We start from the raw sequence: 15,623 nt of genomic DNA, 5'->3' as shown, positions 1-15,623 counted from the left end.
GCCACCCTGGGGTCTTGAAAATTGACGATAATACAGTCTCCCCCCAAGTTTTTACTGGTGTACCCAATCCAGTCAATCCTCCTTGCCCCTATTATCAACCCATCCAGCCCCCCCGGTAATGGTCTATTTTCCTTTAACCAGTGCATTACTTTGTTTTTGAGCATCTGGAAGGTTTCTCTTTGACCGACTAAAAGAGGTGGAACGTTGGTAAGAACCACCACGAAAGGATGGGAGTCCGGGGTAAGATTCACAGGGGGAATCTTTCGGGACTGTTTCTCCAAGTAAGTCGGTGGTGGTCTATTAACCGGGGCACTAGGACAGGAGTTAGGGATATTTGATTTTTGTAGAGAATTTATGGATAAAACATTGGTTATCCTGGGCCCATTAAGGCCCTCTGCTCCAATGTTTATTTGGGGATTGGAAATACTTGGCGTTGGCTGGTGGTTACTTGCAACGGTGTCGCTGTTTTGTAGACCCTTTCTATTCTTGTCCTTTGCCATAGGGTTTTGGACCTTAGATACTTTTTCCCTTACGCTAGTGCTCGGGCAGACCTGCTCTGGTGGAATAAGCGGTTGACTTGGTCCCTTTGTCTGGGTCTTACTTATAGTGCAGCCTGCTTGGTGGTGTGTTACTACAACAGGCAGATTTTGTGCTTTTTCCGAAATTTCCTGAGCCCTGCTAGACTCCGTTATCTTGGGCTGCAATTTGATTAGTGACTTAGTATGGAAAGAATTGTCCAGGGTAGCCTGCTCAAAGTGGTCTAATCGGTCCATTAACCTGTTTACTTTGGCCTCTATGGGTGTCAAAAGTGACCTTAGTAATTTTTCCAACTCAGGTATTAATGAGTCTATTAGAGGAACGTTCACAGTCAACCCGTTCCCCTGGGGGTCACTAAATGGTGGATTAGAACTCTCTAAAACGGCATTGTCCCCCTCATTTAATTGGTCGCTACTTCCACTTACCACACTATGTGCCTTTTGTGTGAATAAAGGATTTTTTGCCACTTTTCTAACCTTGTTGGGGGGTTTGGAAGGATGATATTTCCTTGGGGCAGTAATCCTTTTCCTTTTTACACATGGTTTTGGGTCTGACATACTAGTTTTAACTATGGTTTTCACTGTAGATGGATGAACAATGGGGTGTATAGGTAGAGATGTGGACAAAGTGGCATTGTCCGATGTTTGTGGTGAGCCACCCTCAATCTCCAAAGTTGAGGGGGAGGTGTTTTGTATTTCAATCACCCCAGGCAAAGTTATAGAAGACAGAGGGGTTACCAATGCCGGATAGGCTTGCTGCAGACGTTTTTCCATAGAACTTTTAAGAAGCTCAATGGACAGCCTACGGTCTGCACGTTTTTCTGCCAGTGAGATCTCTTTGTCTATATCTTGATTGGGACGATTAAAAAAGAATTTGTCCAAGGGACCTAGAATGGTCGTGCCACCCTCAGAATGGGGAGGTGGTAAGCTGGTGGTATTTAACATGTGAGACATTATTGGTAGGATTTACGAGTACATAAACACAGTGGGGCACACAATAGAATGAATCAATAGAGTCCCGAGAATAGATAAAAAACAGATCTCAAATCCTACTCGTCAGTGGGGTGGCCCAGCCTGGCCTCCTTCGGCCACAGACGGTCCCGCCCTTGTCCCGGGCTTCTCCCGGCGCACTCCCGCGCCGCGGCTACTACTAGTCCTTATGTAGTGGGAAGGTGCTCGTGGGCGGGGCGAACAGGGAGAGCGACCAGGTGGAGGTGAATGCAGCGCAGGGACTCCTGGGCAATGGAGTCCCTGTCCCTCGCCTGGCGCTCGCAGCCCTGTGCTTCCTCCTTCTCCTTCTGCTCCCGTTGTAGCGCTTCACCAGTTAAAGCGCCTTGTCACGCTAGCGAAGCGGGACCCGCGCAGCGGGTACCGCGAGGTGTCACCACAAAATGCAAACAGTCCTCCAAGGAACGCAGTTAATCCTAGAGGGATATCAGCACACAGAGGTCTCTCCTTGATCCTGTACGAACGGCGTCTCCCGCTGGGCCAGCAACTCTCAGGCGCCTTTCACTCGGCGCTCAGGGCGGGGCGAACAGGGAGAGCGACCAGGTGGAGGTGATTGCAGCGCAGGGACTCCTGGGCAATGGAGTCCCTGTCCCTCGCCTGGCGCTCGCAGCCCTGTGCTTCCTCCTTCTCCTTCTGCTCCCGTTGTAGCGCTTCACCAGTTAAAGCGCCTTGTCACGCTAGCGAAGCGGGACCCGCGCAGCGGGTACCGCGAGGTGTCACCACAAAATGCAAACAGTCCTCCAAGGAACGCAGTTAATCCTAGAGGGATATCAGCACACAGAGGTCTCTCCTTGATCCTGTACGAACGGCGTCTCCCCAGTTATATCTACATCCGTAGTACAGCCAAGAAAAGAACCACTGATAATTTATGGTCAGGCAAGTGAATGTGAGTCGGTGATATCCTTAATGGATTTACCAATAGGAGAACCAGAAGATGGTTCAATAAGGAGAACCACTTCATTAACTTCGAGAGAAGTGCAGATAGAGACATCTTCGGGAACAGGAAGTGCCACTGTAGTAACTCCTGAAGAGATGGCTGGAAATGTGGGATTGGAGAGATTAAATACCCTTAGTGAAGATGAATTACTGTTTATTTGCAAAAGTATCACAAGAAACACAAAGGTGTTTCATGAAAAATTAATGGACACTGCAGCTAGCAAGGGAATCGACATTGGTAAATCTAAAGTATTTCAGAAACCTGACCGAGTAGAATTTTCTGACAAAGATTTAGAAAACATGAAAGTGTCAGGAAGAAAGGTGCAAATAAGAGAGCTGATGAGGTTAATGCAAAAATGGGGAGAACTAGAGAAATGGAAAGCAAGATGGGCAAAGAAAAAGGAAGAGTTTCGATCAAGACAAATGATTTCAGAATATGTTTTAAAAGAAGCAGAAAAAGTGGAAAAATTATGTCCCATGCGAGAGGTACCAGGGGGAGGCTATGTGCATGTTCCATGGTCCCGATAGGATATTTTGTCATTTACGAATGATTTTCCAAAACTTCGAGAAAAACCTGTAGAGTGGTACAGACAGGTCGAGAGATTTGTAAAGGTGTCAAAGTGTCTTTTAAAAGACTTAGATGGCTTATTCGACATTGTAGTCCCCCTAGATTTGTGGACAGAATGCAAAATTGCTGTTGATTGGCCTAGTGACAAGTACCCAAGAGACCCGAAGACAGGGGCACCTTCGAGGATGTAATGAAAAAATACAATCAGGTAATACTTTACCTAAAAGGAAAGGTGCCTGCAAAAGAGACAGACTGGATGAAAATAGATAGAACCACTCAGAATAAAGACGAGTCAGTGCATTCATATTATGAACGCCTATTACAGACATTTAAGCAATACAGCGGATTAGACAACATTGAGATGAAAGACATGACACATTTTATTTATCGATTTGTGCTAGGATTGAGACCAGAAATCTCACAATGGATTAAAGACAATAACATTTGTTGGCAGGCTAAGCCCATAGATGAGGTCCTTAAATATGCAAAATATTGTGAAGATGAGCTAGAAAATAAGCGGAAAGAGTTGAAAGAGAAAGTCATGTGGGCACAAGTGAAATTAGCAGAGCAACAAGAACAACAGTTAAACCAGATGACTAACAACCAGAATAAGGGTGATGGAATGGAGGAAGGCCCAGGGGAAAATTCAATAGGGAAGATGCTAAGAAGAAGTTCCCATGCCACGGGTGTGGCAAGTTGGGGCACTGGAAGGACGAGTGTAAGGCTGTGCAGAATGGTAATGTGCAAAATAATTATTTAAATCCACAGACGCAGAATGAGGTGCCGCACAAGAGCCAGCAGCAGGTAATACAGAACCAGATACCCCCAGGGCCTATGCTAAATTATAGGAACAAAGCACAACAGAGTGTAGATACTTCAAATTGGGAAGGAAGGGAAAAAAGAGATGCAGCAACATCACAATTTCTTTTGAATGACACATTCTTTTGTGAAGAACCTTACTGACGGTGCCTGAGGGGGGAGGACGAGGAGTGCGTGCTTGGTGCCTCCTTTCCGGTAGACCAGTCAGGGCCATACATTGAAGGAAAGGTTGAAGGAAATGATGTCACCTTTCTGTTGGACACTGGTGCTACCCGTTCTACTGTGAGAACAGCAGACGTTCCAAACCTACCCCTCTCGGGAGAAGCGATCCAAGTAGTGGGCGTTTCTAATAAACAAATTAGTACCCCAGTTACAGAACCAATGGAAGTAAGAATAGGGAACTTTAAAGAAATGCATAGATTTGTTGTCTGTGACTCAAGTCCTGTAAATTTGCTAGGACGAGATTTGTTGTGCAAAATGAATTGCACCATCTTTTGCACTACAAATGGTGTTGAAATTCAGACTCCAGATGAAGACGGAATTTACAAACTAATGTTAGCGAGACCAGAGACAGAAATTACACGAATGACAATAAAGGACTTAACAGAAGAACTGCAACAGACGGTAAAGCCAGAGGTATGGGACTTTCCTGAAAAGGATGTAGGACTAATGGCAAATGTTGACCCAATAAAAGTAACCATAAAAGAAGACGCAGTCTACCCAAATACCCGACAGTATAAAATGAGTGCAGAAATAAAGGCAGGTGTTGCAGTAGAAATAAAGCGTTTGGTGGAAGCAGGCATTTTGCAAGAAGTAATGAGCAGTCCATGTAACTCTACCATAATTGGTATAAAGAAACCGAGTGGTAAGTACAGGGTTGTACAAGACCTTAGAAAGGTTAATAAGATTGTTGTTCCTTGCTGTCCAGTTGTGCCAAATCCTGCAGTGATTCTGTATCAGATACCGTGGGAAGCTGGATGGTTTACTGTCATTGACCTTTGTCACACATTTTCTCGATTCCATTGCACCCAGATAGCAAATTTCTTTTTTCATTTGAATTCAACAGTCATTTCTATGTCTGGAATCCTGTCCCTCAGGGGTACACAGAAAGCCCCTCGATTTTTAATCATATTCTGAAAAAGTGCCTTGAGTCATTAGTACTACCTGGACAGTCAGTCTTAGTTCAGTATATAGATGACCTTTTGGTGGCCTCCACAGCACAAAAAGACTGTGTTGTTGATACCATTGCTTTACTGAATCATCTGGGTGAAGGAGGACATAAGGTGTCCCCAGAGAAATTGCAATTTTGTGCTACCTCAGTGAAATATCTGGGGCATCAGATAGAGAGAGGTGTCAGGAAAGTTACCACAGAAAGAATCAGGATAATTAAAAACATGAATTTGCCCCAAACACAAAAAGAGATCAGAATGTTTCTTGGAGTTGTAGGGTATTGCAGGCAATGGATTGTGGGATTCGCAGTCCTTGCAAAGCCCCTGATACAAATGACAAGGAAAAGTGCCAAAGACCCAGTAGAGTGGGATGATGAAAGCATGACTGCTTTTGTAAATTTACGAGACTGCCTGTGTACAGCTCCAGCATTGGGAATGCCTGACTATTCAAAGGATTTTGCACTTTTTTGTGACACACAAGATAATAGTGCACTTTCAGTTTTGACTCAGATTCATAGACTAGTGTGACGTCCAGTGGCATATTTTTCGTCCACATTAGACCGAATGGCAGCTGCATTGCCTGGATGTCTGAAAGCAGTAGCTGCAACTTGCATGAGCCTTGAGCAGAGTGAATCCATCATCATGGGACATCCTCTAAATGTGTATGTTCCACATGCAGTTGTAATCTTGCTAACCAGGACTAAGACTCAGTATCTCACACCTAGTCGGCTGACTAAGTACGAGAGAATTCTTATAGGTGCAGGAAATGTAACCATTGCTAGATATCTCACACCTAGTCGGCTGACTAAGTACGAGAGAATTCTTATAGGTGCAGGAAATGTAACCATTGCTAGATGTAATATATTGAACCCAGCAACCCTACTGCAAAATTCACATAGTGCAGAACTTAAGGAAGAAGTTGAACATAACTGCATTGATCTGACTGGATACAGCACTAAACCAAGACCAGATGTAAGAGAGGAGCCCTTAATCGAGTCAGATTATGAGCTATTTGTCGATGGCTCATGCCTGAGACATGAGGAAGGAGGTTTAAGCGCTGCCTACGCAGTGTGTACCTTTCGAGGTCCAGTTGAAGCTTCCTATTTGCATGGAGTCAAGTCTGCACAAGTAGCTGAATTGGTTGCCCTGGCAAAGACCAGTACATTTGGAAAAAATTGGAAAGTAACCATATACACTGACAGCCAGTATGGTTACAGGGTTGTGCCTGACTATGGCCAATTATGGATGCAAAGGGAGTTTCTGACTCCTTCAGGTACTCCAATCAGAAATGGTCAATATGTGAAAGATTTACTGGAAGCAATCCAGTTGCCAAAAGAAGTGGCTGTGATCAAGTGTGCTGCTCACAAATCTGGCAATGACAAAGTGACAGCTGGTAATCGATATGCTGACCAGTTAGCTCAACACTGTGCAAAATACAAGATGGCTGTTAACAAAAAGGTTAAGGTGGGCAGAAACAGCTGCCAACTTATGTAAATGGATGGTGGGATACATGGGTGTTGTGAATGTATCTAGGACCCTAATTAAATATTCCTGATTCATGCCTTCATGCGGTTATGATAAATCATGTCCTAATGAAGACATACGAATCTTGCCCATATTCAGTAATAGCCCACGCAGCCCAAATATGGCAAGGCTACTTCCTTAGATTCCTAGAGAGCACAACGAGTTCTTTCGACACACCAAACCTTCAGCAACCTGGGAATTCCCCATGTCTTTGTTTTGATTTGTCATTGAACTCTTGCGAGCACTAAAGGAACAGTCAGTTCTTAGTGACATCTTTTATTGACGTCTTATGTCCAACCTTACGTCAAACACGGCACCTTCCAGGTATAAATATACCAACACTTGCCTTAAGCAAACACACGGTGGTGTGGAGCAGAGCGGCTATCTACTTATCCGAAGCCCAGCTGATGCGAGAGCCGAAGGAAGCTGCCCCTCCCCTTTGACACACTGGAGAAGCTGCCTTTTCTCACGCCGAGAAATCCAGCTCCGGTGTTTTCCAGTCACCCTTGCGGGTTACTGGGAGATCAAGTCCTGAGAAAGGAGATACAAGATCTCCTTCATTCTATAACCAAGGTACGGAGCCGATTCAAACCTTAAAGAGAATTCTTGATTCAGATTCTTGGCAAAAACCCAACTTAACTTAAAACTGCAACTTACTTACTCCTTCTCACGTATTAGGCTTAGGTCAGGTACACCGGGGTAGGAGTATCTTAGAAGCACCAGTTGAGTATGTTAGTCAATGTTTTTATGTATGTAAATATTTTATCCGTTTTAAAGTATCTTATGGCTAAGAAACCATATCAATGCTTTTACAGTATTATTTTATAATACTCCTTTTACTGTATGCACTTTACTTCATGATAAGTATTGCAATTGTGGCAATTCACTTCTCTTGCATGAGAAAGAAGACTGCTCAATAAAATAACACCTTTTATTGAAAACGCCCGTCTCTCTATTTCTCTGCACCCTGGTGAAATTAAGCATGCACGATTGACTGAGTGAAATAGCTGTCTATTGTTTTCACACGACTCTGGAGATACACTCCTTATTCTGGGGGAGCAAAGTTGTCATGTTATATGGTTGTCAGAAGCTAATCCCTTCTTGTCTAAATCAGGGAAGTTAACCCCTCCCTATTCATTCGAGAAAGTTTCTAGTGACCTCTGAGCTAGCTGGCAAAAACTAATTAAGTCTAACATAGTCAGTAGAGACCTAGATGACCTCAGTCCTACGTCTACACTGCTGTTTATGTTATCCCAATGCGCAGAGCCTATTGGGAATATAGGAACTACACTACATGGGAAGAAGTGAGAGATTTGCAGAATGAAGCAGAACCTAAAGAAAAGGAACAATGGAGGAAATTAGGGTGTCAGAGAAGGGCTGAAGATGGTGTCATTGTTTGCCTTGACGAAACAGCAGTGTTACCAGACTGTCTGCCTGTTCCTATGGCTAGGTTGATTCATGCAAACTCACATTTGGGAAGAGATGCTATGATACGTCTGTTCAGACGAACATGGTTTAATGCGAAGTTCAGGAACATAGCAGAGGCACTCTGCCAGAGGTGTTTAATTTGTCAGCAAATGAACCCAGGGAAGAAAACAGTGGTATTACCAGGAAAGATTGGAAAGGCAGAAGGTCCTTTTATTCGATTGCAGATTGATTTCATTCAGTTGCCCCCTTGTCGAGGACTAAAATATGTACTTGTCATTGTCTGCCTGTTTTCAAAATGGGTGGAAGCTTACCCTACACGCAGAAACAACAGCATCACTGTAGCTAAGCTGTTACTCAGAGAGCTTATACCTCGTTTTGGTTTTCCAGTAACAATTGAATCAGATAGAGGAAAACATTTTAATAGTGAAATAATGGGCCTAATTTGTGAAGCTTTCCAGATTAAGCAAAAACTGCACTGTGCATACCGCCCAGAGGCTTCTGGAGTGGTAGAATAATTGAATGGCACTGTCAAGTCAAGATTGGGATAGATGTATGAGTCAACTCGATTGGAGTGGCCAGATGCTCTGCCACTTGTTCTGATGGGACTTAGAAGTATTCCAGACCGGAACATAGGCTCAAGTCCCAATGAAATACTGATGGGAAGAGCAATGCAGCAAGCATGAGTGCCAGGACACAAACTGCTAAACATATCTGATGATTTAGTACTGGAATACTGCAAAGAACTGTCTGACCAAGTGCGTTATATCTCTCACCAGGTTGGGGAAGACGCTGTCGCCAGACCAGCAACACCAGCACATGACCTGAACCCAGGTGATTGGGTAGTGCTTAAGAAACATACTCGGACAACTTGCCTTACACCGAGGTGGGGGAAACCACTTCAAGTGATTCTGGTCACCACCACAGCTGTAAAGTGTGCAGGAGTTCCACACTGGATCCATGCCAGTCACACGAAAAAGGTGACGGAACCTGAGGAAACGGAGGCTGAAGGTTGCACAGCTGAAGGGTCCCAAGATATTGATCCTGAAGTAGCTGAAGAAGAACAACCGAGCACCAGTCAAGATGATTGGATTCCAGTAATCGACATACCTGCAGAATATGTGCGAACAAGAAGTCAAACCTACCTAGACCGACAGAGTGATAGCGAGGATGAGACAGGTGTAGAAAAAGATACTCAGATCATAGAAATCCAAGTCAAAAGTGATTCTGAGAATGACCAGATAGGGAAAGATCAAGTAATCGACACTCCACCTAGAACTCCTGAACCTGAGAAGGGACAGATAGAAACTAGGGCGAAAGCTCAAGCAGAAGAAAATCAAGGGTTCAAAGAGCTTGAGCAGGACCAGGTAGGAATAGACAAATGTGTTCAGGACGAAGAAAGTGAAACAAATAAAAGTCAAATCCAACAGATTCCTGAACAAGGCCAGCTCAGTGGCCAGGCAGAAGAAACAGAAATAAGACCTGGATCTAGTCAGATAGAGAGGGAAAAGGAAGATAGCACTGAAACCGATGTGCCACAACTGAGCGAAAATAAAAAAGCATTCGAAGAGGGCCAAAGCACAGTGCCAGTTAAAAGACTTGGAAAAGAAGACAAATGTCCTAGAAATGTCAAAAGACTGAGACTGCGTTTAAAGAAAATTAATGAAGAACCTGAACAAGTGGACGAAGTAACAAGTCAAACTGATCCACCTGTGATACAACCCAGAAGAAGAAGTCCACGACTAAAAAGACTGAACAACAAGTACAAAGGCCCTGAGTGGAGCTACATAGTTTTGGAAGATTTTGAAAATCTAGACATAAGTGACGAAAATGATGAAGAATTGATTACTGATCAAACTGACAAAGAAGTGAGACCCACCTGAGATTCACAGGGTAAAGACTCTATAAAAGTTACAAAGAGGGGTTGAGTCTCCTTTAGTCAGAAATGGCTGATCATACAGTTAATGGAAGACCGAAAAGAAATTGTTTAAAAACATGCTGCAAAGTATGTTTATGTAGTGTAGCAATAGTACTTGTACGTTGGATAGGACTAACAATAGCTATTCCTTACATGATGAGTAAAAATACAAATCTGTACCCAACTAAGCAATTGCCAATGGACACAGAAGAGCTACAAACGAGAGATACACCACAAAGAGTAGATACACAAGAGAGAGCACTTAGCCTTAGACAAGCTAAAATAGACTTGGAAGCACCAGATGAGGAAGGACTACATTAGAATAGAATCAGAAACAGAACTCATTTAAATGTATTTGCAAACCTGTTAGTACACTATGCAGAAGCGATGGAAATAGAAGACTGCTATGTCTGTATGAAGCTGCCTACTTCAGTAGCTGAGGGTGTGACGTACCACCACTTGCCGCTAACATATGGAATTTCCTGTAGTGTTTTAGCTAGCTTATTTTACAAGAAATGACCTTTACAGTATTATTATTCTAACTTAGATGTGATATTTTCTGAACTTCCTGTACGTAGAAACCTAAACCCTGTCCATTCTACTAGAGATGTAGCACGCTATATGAGTGAATATTTTCTGACTGTAGGAAAAATAGATATAGATGACGCACACAAGAATAACTTAACATGTTTATTACACGAAAAGGAGAAGATATTTCTGAATATGGTAGAGAAAAGAATAGAGAGTTTCCAAAGAAAAGCAAATGACAAGAATCAGAAAGTCCCTAAATGGGCTAAAGATTAACGTGGGTAAAACTTTCACCATGTGTTGCACCTCAACAAATAATTCTAAAATTGACTGCAAAACCTTCGTTAATCAAACAAAGATAGGCTTGACAAAAACTTTCTCATATTTAGGTATTACTTTTAACAACAGGGGAACATGGACCACAGCCGTCACCACTCGCAGTCTGGCCTTCACCCGCACCATAGGCACAGTAAAACAATTCGCCAAGAGATTGGGCGGGAAACCAATTGATACTCTGCTCAAGATCTATGCAGCGAAGGGCGTCTCTACTGCAATATATGGCGCAGGCATATGGGGGACGGCCGACTGCACCCAAATCCAATTAGTGGAAAACGCTTTCTTTAAGTTTCTGCTTGCAGTCCCAAGATCTATTTCCACGACCATATGTCACAAAGAACTAGATCGAGTCCACATCACTGATATTATAAAGATAACTCCAGTGATGTTGTGGCACAAGATATGGTCATCAAAGGACACAGTTTTTAGCAGGGATGTCATTCAAGACTGCATGAATCAATCAGCTGCTAGTAAGTTCATTTGGCTTTCTTATGTCAAAAAATTTCTATATTCTATTGGCCATCCAGAACTTTACACAACTCCAAGCTTATGCACTTTAATGTCCAAAAAAGCCTTAAAGGAAATTTGTTTTACGCTACTAGAAGACAGGCGGTGGTATCTGGATGGTAATAAGTCTACGATCATTTCCCACCGTCTTATTCTTCACGGGCCGGGCTTACATCCTTACCTGGCCCCGGCATTTTCCAGCTACCACAGAATGCTATTGACACGGATGAGAACAGATTGCTTTTACAGGTTGATATCATTCCCTGCCCCAAATGACTGGTCTGCTACTTTAATAAATTGTCCTTGCGATGACATATCAACCCAGTCAAACATTCATTGCATCTTCTTTTGCAAATATTATTAGTGGGGTAGAAAGCGCTATTTGTTACCCATTTTAAAGAAGTGGGGACTGAGGCAATGTAAACCAGCCTTGATCAGACTTTACTTGTTGCAAGATGAACTTACCATGCATGCAGCCATTACATTTTTGAAATATGCAGTAAGTTGCAGAGGGACGATCGCCTAATGACAAAAAAGTCTTGTATGTTTGTATTATATTGTACCTTATTATATTTAATAGTACATTACAATAATCTAGGTCCCTTTTTAACTGCTCTATGAATTGTCTTTTTACATGTCTCACCTAATTTTTTAAACATTTTTTAAATTAAAAAACTTAAGAGTATTAATGTGATTAAATGTATGATATGGATGACATGTTTTTACATTTTAATGTGCTTTTAGTGGTCTTTTTACAAATACCGAATAAAGCTATCTTTGAATTGAATTGAAATGCATTTGCAAACCTGTTAGTACACTATGTAGATGGAAATAGAAGACTTCTATGTCTGTATGAAGCTGCCTACTTCAGTAGCTGAGGGTGTGACGTACCACCACTTGCCGCTAACATATGGAATTTCCTGTAGTGTTTTAGCTAGCTTATTTTACAAGAAATGACCTTTACAGTATTATTATTCTAACTTAGATGTGATATTTTCTGAACTTCCTGTACGTAGAAACCTAAACCCTGTCCATTCTACTAGAGATGTAGCACGCTATATGAGTGAATATTTTCTGACTGTAGGAAAAATAGATATAGATGACGCACACAAGAATAACTTAACATATTTATTACACGAAAAGGAGAAGATATTTCTGAATATGGTAGAGAAAAGAAGAGAGAGTTTCCAAAGAAAAGCAAATGACAAGAATCAGAAAGTCCCTAAATGGGCTGAAAGTATATGGAGCACCTCAAATGTTGGAGCTAATGCTGCTATGTTGCTGGATTTCGAAAAGAACGGGAAACTCTGTCTTAACAGAGAAAAGACTAGTTATTATAACAATGTATTCATTGGTTCCAGTGAATGTGAACACAATTACAAGGTAATTGGGGGTTGGGGTTTCAAAGATGGGTCAGAACCTGTGTTTCCCAAAATTTATTATATATGTGGTAACAAGGCTTATTTCAATTTACCAGACCATTGGTATGGAAGCTGTTATTTTGGTATTGTCTTCCCCAAGATATACCATGTGGGTAAAATCCCTGGAAGCAATGAAGAAACTAATGGATTAGTACGTAGCAAAAGAGAAAGTGTTGGATAAATAATAGGTGATATATTTAGTGCATGGATACCTACAGTGGGAGTGGCTCTGAATACACACAGAATCTGCAAATTGTCAACAGTAATGGATCAGTTATCAACTGACACCGCTGGAGGTTTCTTGATGGTCAATACCGAATTGGTTGCGATCAGATCTATGGTTTTACAAAATCGACTTGCTCTTCACACGTTATTGGCAAAAGATGGCGGAGTCTGTAGAATGTTGAAAGCACAACCTTGCTGCACCTACATTCCAGACAAAGTGTTGAAATTAAGAGGTATGTGAGAAATATTACTAATTTGGAAAAAGAGCTTAAACCACTGGAGGTTGATAGTGCATGGAAGAGACTGACTGATGGTCTCTCCTCGGTAGGTAGTTGGTTTTCTAATCTAGGTAAAAGTCTTGTGAGTAAAATACTGATGCCAATGGCGGGAATAGGTTTATTAGTTTTAGTAATAATATTTTGTTGCAAATGTCAGAAACATAGGAAGAAATGTTCCATGAATAAGCGAGGAGTAAAAAGAAATATTGAAGAACTTGAATTAGAGGAACTGAATAGCCAGATCTATAAAAAGAAGAAAAACTCTCACAATAATAATAATGAGAAAAAGCAGAATAGAAAGTTTGAAGAGATTGAAATGGGTGAAATGTGAGAAGTTGGCATCTGTTTCATTAATTTGTGATGATATAAAATATCATCAAAGAGGGGATTGATGGAGCAAGGATTCGCACGAGAAGCGACTTGCTTGTAATCATGAACCTCGAATAACCCTAACTATGTAATCAACATGTTTGTCTTACTAATTTCCCCTTTTTCCCCTCGATATTGGGTATCCGAGTGAGGCTTGCTTATGTGTTTTCTAATTCTAATGCGCTTGCAAATAAAATGGCGGCTGCTACGCGGGAATTTCTACTGTGCATGCGTCTGTCATACCCACGTGACATGACGTACTCGCAGTTTTGGAGGGAAATCTGTCGCATCTGCGCACTAGTGTTAATATGGCTGCTCTGTGTTCTCACATGCGAGAGGCTTGCACTGCTGCTATTGCCAAGCTGTTCGTTCTGCCTAATCATAATGCTATAGTTTATTATAAAGTAATGGGTATAGCGTAGAAATTCATGCTATACAGTGTATTAATTTATTCTGTGTTCTAAAACTGTTTTTTCCATTTCATGTTACACTTTGAAAACTGGCCTGTCTCGTAACGCTGTACTCCATCTTTGTTGAAAATGCAACTGCGCGAGAACCGCAAGTCTCCGGAGCAGTGACCTTTGGACTACTGCCAAGGAGCTGACTGACTAGAAGATGCTCCTGAGAAAATCACCGCATGAACTCTAAATTGTATACATTGCAATAGACAATAGAACATCCATTGTTGGGTGTAAGGAATCGGCATGAGAACCTGAATTTGATAGGCGTGGACATAAATTTGAATAAGTAAATGTAAATGTAAATGTACAGGAATTTATATAGCGCAAATCACCAAGCGGTTTCTAAGCGCTTGCTTAGGGAACCCGTCCTGGTATTCCCCTGTGAGATATCCCCGGCAGGGTATCCGCAAGGTGAAACCCAGGCATCCCGCCACGAGGGGCCGTTGTGGAGATTAAGCAAGCTATTGCCCAGAGTCGCAGAGTGTGAACCCGTGAATCGAGTAGGCACCGGAGCGAGAATTGTCGAGTCCATGGACATTTTAGGACTCAAGACCCCGCCGAGCCGGGAATTGAACCCTGGTCCTGGGCTGACCTCTGCTTCCAGGTCGAGAAAAAGTACAGAATGGTTGTCGTATTTTTTACAGTCATACAAAAGTTTTGAAATCTGTACTGTTTAAGGTGCAGTAATTTTTAGTTTACGCACAATACACTTTCTTCGCAGTAAAAATCCCGAGCAAAAATGTAGGTGAAATCTAGTAGTCGATCTGCAATGATGGAGCCTTCTCTCTTTAACTGATAACAAAAAAATATAAAGGTAATATATTTTTGGATACTAAGTAGACACACAACATTGTATGTTTAAACGTCACAATACTACTCAATACGAATCTGTCACTAACATTCCCAGCATTTAGTTTACCATCTTTCGGGGGACAGCATTTCACAAAGACTTGTCAAATGTTTCCTGACATCTTCCTCTATGTGCTGTTTACTAATGACAACCTCCTCCCATTCTTTAGTAGCGGTTCGTAACCTAAACAACCAATAGGCTTTTGGATGTATAACACACATATGGCTGACCACTGTAGAAGCATATGAAATCCATATTTGATTTTTTATTATTTCACTTATCAAATGAGCAATAAAATAGCCTAATATTGCCTAATATTGTGAAATTTCGCATACCTCTCTTCGCACCATGCTACATTCTGTATGGTCTAGGAGAATGTTGAGCACAGTGCCCCACAGTCCTCCAGATATGTTCTGACAGCTGTCAGCCAATGCGATGCATCCTTCCTCGACAGATGCTACAGAGGATCCAATTGATAAGCTTGTAAATCTCACCTAAAGTAAATCAAAGATAAAAAACAGGCATGTCATAATTTGGAACAAAACACATTTTTTGTGCACTCTTAAAAATAGCAGATGACTGAACAACATGCCCAAATAATAAGTGCATATCAAAAAATGATCAAAAAGTGTCAACATCTTAAGTCTTTCCTTGCTTTATACCATCATGCATGGTAGGTGTGGGTTAATCTTATGAGAGTGGTATAACTTATATTTATTCCTTCACATTATTCTTCATATAAGAA

General features: G+C 41.9%; 1 protein-coding gene across 1 annotated transcript in view; it reads right to left on the bottom strand.

Annotated features, from left to right (window-relative positions):
* Positions 1-15,623, bottom strand: part of RTTN (rotatin) — a 1,129,552-nt gene that overhangs the window by 396,460 nt on the left and 717,469 nt on the right. Inside the window, exon 32 of the mRNA XM_086965450.1 lies at positions 15,214-15,372. Within this exon, the coding sequence (XP_086821576.1) occupies positions 15,214-15,372 (159 nt within the window). The remainder of the gene's footprint in view (positions 1-15,213; positions 15,373-15,623) is intronic.

The sequence above is a fragment of the Lissotriton vulgaris genome, chromosome 4_1, assembly GCF_964263255.1.
Source record: "Lissotriton vulgaris chromosome 4_1, aLisVul1.2, whole genome shotgun sequence".
In the NCBI taxonomy this organism is placed as follows: Eukaryota; Metazoa; Chordata; class Amphibia; order Caudata; family Salamandridae; genus Lissotriton; species Lissotriton vulgaris.
The sequence above is the reverse complement of the archived record's forward strand: the minus strand, read 5'-3'. Positions and strand labels throughout refer to the sequence as shown.